This window comes from Lygodium microphyllum, chromosome 5 (genome assembly GCF_053477565.2).
Source record: "Lygodium microphyllum isolate KBCC chromosome 5, Lygodium_microphyllum_v1.1.10, whole genome shotgun sequence".
Classification (NCBI taxonomy): Eukaryota; Viridiplantae; Streptophyta; class Polypodiopsida; order Schizaeales; family Lygodiaceae; genus Lygodium; species Lygodium microphyllum.
In genome coordinates this window covers 43,384,502-43,392,100 of record NC_141139.1, presented here as the reverse complement: position 1 = coordinate 43,392,100, position 7,599 = coordinate 43,384,502, and the positions used below count along the sequence as shown (strand labels likewise).

The following is a 7,599-nucleotide window of genomic DNA, read 5'->3' as shown; positions in this document are numbered from 1 at the left end:
AAAAATAATAATTAATTATTCTATTTAAATAGGTACTTAATTTTATTATAATAACACAATAAAAAATAAAATATTATATAATAATAATAACAATAAGAAAAGTACTTTAATTAATTATTATATTAATATTATAGCTATAACCATATAACTATATAATTATAACTATTAATAGCCATTAATTAATTAATCAACTAACTATTAATGTTAACTAATTAAATAATTATTAATGATAATAATAATAACTATAAAATAATAAAAATTGATTTTATAATCAAATAAGTTTAATTAGTTAATCTATTTAATTTAATTAAGTTATTTAATTTAATAAATAATAATAATAATAGAATAATGAAATAATAATAATAACCAATTACTTTAATTAATAACTATTAATTAATTAACTAATCAACTAATTATTAATTAATAACTAGATAATTATTAAGTATTAATAACCAATATTAATTAACTAATCAATCACTAACTATTAATAACTATGATTTGATTATTAATATTAGTTAACTAATTAAATTATTTATTAACAATGATCTATTCTATTTGATTTAATTAATTACTTGGTATAATAATAATACCAAATTACTTTAACTAACTATTATATTAATATGAATAACTATTTACTATATAAATATAACAATTAATTAATTATTAATAGCTAATTAATCAACTAACTATTAATAACTATAATAGTTAACATTAACTAATAACTAATAATTAATTATTAATGATTATTTATCAATTCTCTCTCTCTCTCTTTTTCGCGCCCGTCGTCGCCCTCTTGCCATGTCTGCCTTGCATGGTCCCGCTGCGTTGTCCACTGTCCCGTCGCCACGTCTACCCTTCCGCGGTCTCGCTGCATTGTCGTCTACCCTCCCGCCATCTCACTACACTGTTGCTCGTCATCGTCTTCTGCTACGCCTGATGGGTGCTGACCACGACGCCACTCGGGGAGAGAGAAGAAGAAGAAGCACCTTTCTATCTGGGTGTTGCCAAGTCCTCCCCTCTCTGCCTGCGCTGTCCCTGAGAGAGGGAGAGTAACCTGCCTAGAAAACTAGCCAAACTGCAACACGTGCAGGTAGGGGAGGCTCGGGGTAAAAAATGGAGGTTTGGGAGATCGCTGAACCGAGAGCCAAATTAAAGTAGTATAAAAGTAAAAATTATGATCTACTTTTAACAAAATGTGTTATTTTGATGTGTAAAGGTATTGTTTCTATGTCCACACCTAGTTTTAAAAAGTGCATGCCCATACTCTGGGCAAGGGTTGGGCATCCATCACTTTGGTGTGCAACGTGCTTTAGTTTGCATACAAGCTAGTACATAGCAACTCCAATTTAATGGAAAAGTTGAAGGTGTGCTTGGCAAGCATTGAACTCTTGGTAATGAAAAATAAGATAGTTTACATATCTAGTGGGCTAAGGCTTTGCATTTTTTTTGTGGGGGCGGTGGGAGGGTGGGGATTGGGGTGATGATGGATAGTTTACAGATAGTTTTTCACCGAGATAACCAAGGTAGCGTGTAATAGGTAGGCCTCGTATGCATGATCTTTTAAAGGTGGGTTCAGACTCCACACTCAGAACGGAAAAAAAGGACACGCTTGTAGACATGTCTAGTTTCTATTCGCCCCGAAAAATACGCCGCAAAACTCGGCTTTTTAAATCAGTTCCGCACTAGTTAGGCCAGACAACATTGATAAAGTGGATTTCAGAAGGGTTGAATTCCCACCAATGAACTTCAAACCCAATAGAGCACTCCCACATAACCATTTTGCCCAGAACCACATCGTTGAAAATACCTTGGCTTCCCTTTAATCTGAACACACTCTTGACGGACACAAGAATTACCAATTGTGTCGGCGGTCGAAGTCTGAACCCACCCTAAAACATACACGTTTTATATTAGTCCAGCCTCCAAGTGATCCCTTCATCCTTGTCACAAGTTACAACTTACAAGGACCAGGTCCGCCGACTCCCGGTGAAGGATTTGAAAATTGGCGGGCATGTTTTAAACCGCTCTTCCAAGACTCTCCCCTTACATAAAGCTATCCCTGCCGCAATCAGCCACTAACCCATGACAACGCGCTTCTCTTGTCTCTCCCGTCTCAACTGCCCTCTTCCTTCGGGGTGAACGAACAGCCATAGATGGCCCCCAAAGCCAAAGAAGCCCCCGCTGCGGCAGCCGAGGCGGAGCAGAAGGCCGCCAAGACCGCCGGGAAGAAGCCCGCGGCCGCTTCCAAGAAGCCCAAGGCCGAGAAGAAGCCGCCCTCCTCCTCCAAGGAAGGCGGCGATAAGGCCGCCAAGAAGAAGAGGACGAAGAAGTCGGTGGAGAGCTACAAGATCTACATCTTCAAGGTGCTGAAGCAGGTGCACCCGGACACCGGCATCTCCTCCAAGGCCATGGGCATCATGAACTCCTTCATCAACGACATCTTCGAGAAGCTCGCCCAGGAGGTCTCCCGCCTCGCGCGCTACAACAAGAAGCCCACCATCACCTCCCGTGAGATCCAGACTGCCGTCCGTCTTATCCTCCCCGGCGAGCTCGCCAAGCATGCTGTCTCTGAGGGTACCAAGGCCGTCACCAAGTTCACCAGCGCCTGAGCATGATCGCCACTTTTGCTCGTCTCGTAGGTTTCAGAAATAGGCGTTCTTTCAACACCACCGCTCTCCCTGAGAACGTGCTCGTATCGCGCGTGCCTGCACGTGATTCTCTATGTTTAATTGTATGGGCTGCAGTGTGGTTGTTATTACCATCGCCACATTCACGGGTGGTAGGAGCTTAACCGCTCTTTCTTGTTCGCAGGCTCGCATCATCCTTTTTGGGGGTGGTGGTCCGCCCTTCCTAGACGCTTTTGGATGGGCTGCTTTGTAAATGCACATGCTGTCTCCCCAGCTTAATTGGCTCAAAGGTAGCTGCAGCCTGCAAGAGGTCTATATGGTTATTTGAATAGAATGTTTACCTTGTTGCTGTTGTGAAGTGGGATGCAAGAGAAGTGAAGCTGCCATGCAGTATTTGTTTCCTTATTGCATGGTAGCTTTGCTATCCTTGAGTGTAAAAACATCACATGCTTTACTTCCATTGCACAACTTTAACATGTTTTTCTCTTGTATCCTCATGCATAAGATGTTAATCCTCATGTTTTTCTCTTGTATCCTCATGTATATGTATATGTGTATATGTGTATGTATATGTGTATATATGTGTGTGTGTGTGTGTATGTATGTATATCCCCTCTTTATCTCCCTATTCTCTTTCTATGTCTCCTCCCTTTGCAATATCTATTGCTTTCTCTCTTTTCTTCCTTTCACTTCTTTCTCTTTTTCTTTATTGATTTCTCTTCTTTGTTTGCAACCCCTCTCTCATAATGTTTTTATATCTCTTCTCTTTTCTCTCTCTCTCTCTCTCTCTCTCTCTCGTCTTGGTGATGGTATAGGGGATACAATAGTTTTTTTTTCTTGCAACTAAAATTTTAAAAAGCCATAATATAAATATAAATATATTTAACTAACAAAAATTAATTAACTTTAAAATAACCTTGAGTGAGTGGTACAATCACTTTGAATCTTATGGCTTTGAACCTTGAACTTTGTAAATTAATTGATAAGGAATTTAAACCTTGAGTGAGTGGTACAACCACTTTGAAGAAGCAAAGCAGCAATGCCAAATGGTATTGTTACTAATACTATATGATGATCATTGTGTAGCCTAGCAAGCAAACACTTATAAAGAAATATCTTTCTAGATCCACGGAACCTTAAAAAAAACTCCCCAAAGTTTGTATCAATAGTCTTTATAATTGCATTATATGCAACTCTCTATTTGTCATTCAATGTTGCCTCCATAAGAACATAAACTCTATGTTGCTCCAGTATGTCATGTATATTTATCTTCTAAAAGAGGGTCAACACACAATTGAGAATATGTATAGAGGCAACTTTTTCCAAGCACATAACACACTCACCATTATCCTCTAACATGTCCTTTGTAATGTAGGCTTTCTTAAAAGTATTGAATATTGCATTGCCAACCATATATAAATCCTCAAAATATGCATATTCTCAAGACACTATTAAGAGCATTAATAAGTAATAATGCTCACCACCACATATAGCTGACACAAAGTATATTTGATCACATGTATTTGCACTCTTCTTTGTCCACACCTTTCGTTGCGCATTCCACATCCAATACATTGGAAAGTCTTGATAGTGAATAAATCGAGTCTTTGGATGAATACGATTGCACACAAATCACTCTTTGAGAGTAGTTTTCTTGATACCTTTATTTTATATAACATTTGATATATTGTCAGTATCTTGTAACACCACACAATTCTCATCAGGCAAGTACACTTGCAAAACCGTTGTGTATCAGGCTTCTCATTGTGCAATGCATAGTCGTATATTCGCCAATATGCTTTTGAAGCATAAATATATTGTACATCTAAATAATGCTCAATCTCGTCCACTTCATGGATGCTCATACCATTTAACCTTGAGCTTTCAATAGAAAATTTAATGGTTGCATGATCATTTCCCTTGTGTATATACTTATACAAATACTTAACGATTGTCGTTGTTGAGCATACCTCAACATTTATATGTGCATTGTATTTTTTACTCAAGTAAGGATTGTATGGAATAATCTATTGATTATCAATAGTATTATCCTTTATTGTGACCGTGTGTCCAGAGGAAAATCTTTAATACATTGACCATTACACATGCAAGGGCTCTTGGGATTCAATGCATAGACATTGCATTTTGAGATAGTTTCAAATAAAGTTGAAAACTTTACTTTATCATAAAACTCAACACAAATAAATCTATCATAATGGCATGCTTCAGAGGTTTTAAAAGGGTGCTTCAAAATCAACAAAGTATGAGAATGCGGTACCCCTCGCTTTTGAAACTCAATCACACTAACATAGCTTGCAACATTTCCAAACATATTTCTTTTCAACAATATATACATCATATTAGCATGTTTTTAATGAAAGACTTGAGCAGTCAAATTAGGAAGATCATAAGCACTCTGTGTCCAAGCAACAAAGCATTAGTTATCTTCGACCACTTTGGATTACGTGCCATTTTTATAAAGTGATCAAGTTTTCCCTAACTCCATACTATAGCCATGGCATCTTGATACAACTGATACATGTGCCTTGGCCCACCAGTAAAAGAAGATGGCAAGACCACCCTTTTACTAATAGAGGTACCAATAATTTATATTGGCTCATTATCCATCACTCCCATCATATCTGCCAAGTCTTTATAAACTTTCAAGCGTAAAACTAATTGATTCTGATGACACACCAAGCCAACCTACATTACTTTATACTATAATAAGCATTAACAATAAATTGTTGCGACAATCGACTACCATGCAACATACACACGACAGTGTCCTCACACACTTGTAGCCAAAATGCATAAAATTGCATTTGAGTAACACAATCCTTATTAGAAAATCCACGTATATTAATTGAAATATTAACATTACTATAAGGTACCTTTACATGCCAACCATCATCACCCATAGGAAAAAGAAAAACATATAGCATTGGCATACATGCCATATGTAAGTTTGAAATAGCAATACATTGTCCATCTCGACTATAAACATGTATGTCTCAACTATTAAGAGTATTCTCATCACCTTGTCATGGCATGATAGCCGCAACTTCAGTTGTTGCCAGTGAAGCTGAGTACAGTCTATTAGTCTGTTAAACTCTAAAAATAGTCATTGTTAAATCATGCAAGGGATTGTTTTGCAATTGCATACCCATGGATCTAAAAGCTTGTGTATATACGTTGTGTTGATTCATCATACATTGAAGTTTCTCAAGTAAATTTGGTAATAAATTAGGCATAACACCCAATCGATTAGATAACTCATACTCAGCATCATAAACATAAATTTATGTATATCTTGGCCTTTCTTATCGTTGCACATTAGGAGAAGCAGAGGGCCTATATGATGATAAATGGAGCCACACACTCTAAAGGTATAAGAATTCCCCACAACAGACAAAAACTCATCAACATTGGCACCAAGTGACACAAATGCGCCAAGATCACTATTATATGCTCATATATTATTTTTAAATATTCTTACTTTAAGGATGCATACCATGCAAAAAATCATGCAATGGTTGTAGTGGATGTTGCAACAATGGCAACATTACTTTTCCATTTTGATAGCAATGTTTAGCAAACAAAATCGATCCTTGCACTTTGAGTCTCACATCCCCACAATTTAGCTGAACATTGCTCACACATCTCAAAAAGATTTCCCATGGAATGCATAATCGAGTTTTGAAACAACAATATTGTAGTTGTAGGATGAATATCCATTGTAGGTAAAGCATGCAAAAATTGAGCAAAAACCTTTATTTTGAGGGCTAAAGGTTGGAGCATTATTGACACGTTGGTAGGTGAATTGGGTAATTGGTCTCTAACAACCCCCAAGACTAATATCACCACAAGATAAAGACCGAGGATCTCACCTCAACAAAACCCACGAGACAGCACCACTAAACACATGATAGAAAATTATTGATCACTCACTCCTCATTGAGACTTCAGCTCAAAAACTTAAGTAGCTCAAACCTTCAAGCTCAGAATTACCATTTTTTGAGAGAATTTGACGCTGAAACAACCATGGTAGAGACTCTGACAACACAAGCTTTATATGGCAACAAACTGCCCCACAAAGCGTGATTGCTTCAAGTAGTATAAAATTAGTTGTAGACCCTCACTGTTCTTTCCTTAGAGCACACATAAGTACAAACTAAATACACAGGTAATCAAAGCTTTATATGGCAAATTTTCGTGCTCATTCAATGTTTTAAGCATTTCATTGTTGTAGACATTCCATTACTGCATCAAAACATAGCTTGCACTAATATAGCAATGGAAAATCATGATGACTTTCATGGAAAATCAAGTTGGTGACATAGATGCTGCTAAATTCACCTATTTCGTCATAGAGCATAGAAATTGCCTCATAGAGTACAAAAATTACCTCATAGAGCATTACACAGAACAATTCATAACTTTCTAACTAGACCTCAGATCGCAAAGCTTTAAAAAGGAAAGTTGTAGCCCTCTTTCCACTTTATAACTCTTTAGAACAAGTCAAAGTCAAATTCCTTGATCTACTATCCTAAAACAACTTAGTACAGTTTGTAGTTCTAAATTTTTGCATGCTCTATACAACAAACACAACTACTCTGTTCCAAAAGCATATACTTGCAAATGGGAAGACACATTCTTTGACTTCAGATTTTCATTTCAGCATACTAGCAAATACATCTTAGCATATCTTGCATTGATGAAGAGTTGCGAGAGCTTCAAACTTTATGAACTCAGATTCATTATTTTCTTGGCTGCAAATCCTTTCAGATTTTCACTAACTTGAACCCATGCATTCAACACTTGCTCATAATACATATTCCGTGCCTCATACCCAGTTTCAGATGTAGAGGCCCTTTACTTCTATTCTTATATGATGATGGGAAGCCTCACTCAACAACTAACAAACATCATTCTCAACATGATGAAGAACAACCCTCTGCTGTCTTTCACT

At 36.9% G+C, this 7,599-nt stretch overlaps 1 protein-coding gene across 1 annotated transcript; it reads left to right on the top strand.

The window, feature by feature from the left end:
- Nucleotides 1–2,065: 2,065 nt before the first annotated feature.
- Nucleotides 2,066–3,379, top strand: LOC148035747 (histone H2B.9-like). Its single transcript, XM_087677761.1, has one exon. It carries the CDS (start codon nt 2,154–2,156, stop codon nt 2,607–2,609), a length of 456 nt encoding a protein of 151 aa, XP_087533887.1. The 5' UTR covers nt 2,066–2,153; the 3' UTR covers nt 2,610–3,379.
- The last annotated feature ends 4,220 nt before the right edge of the window (nt 3,380–7,599 follow it).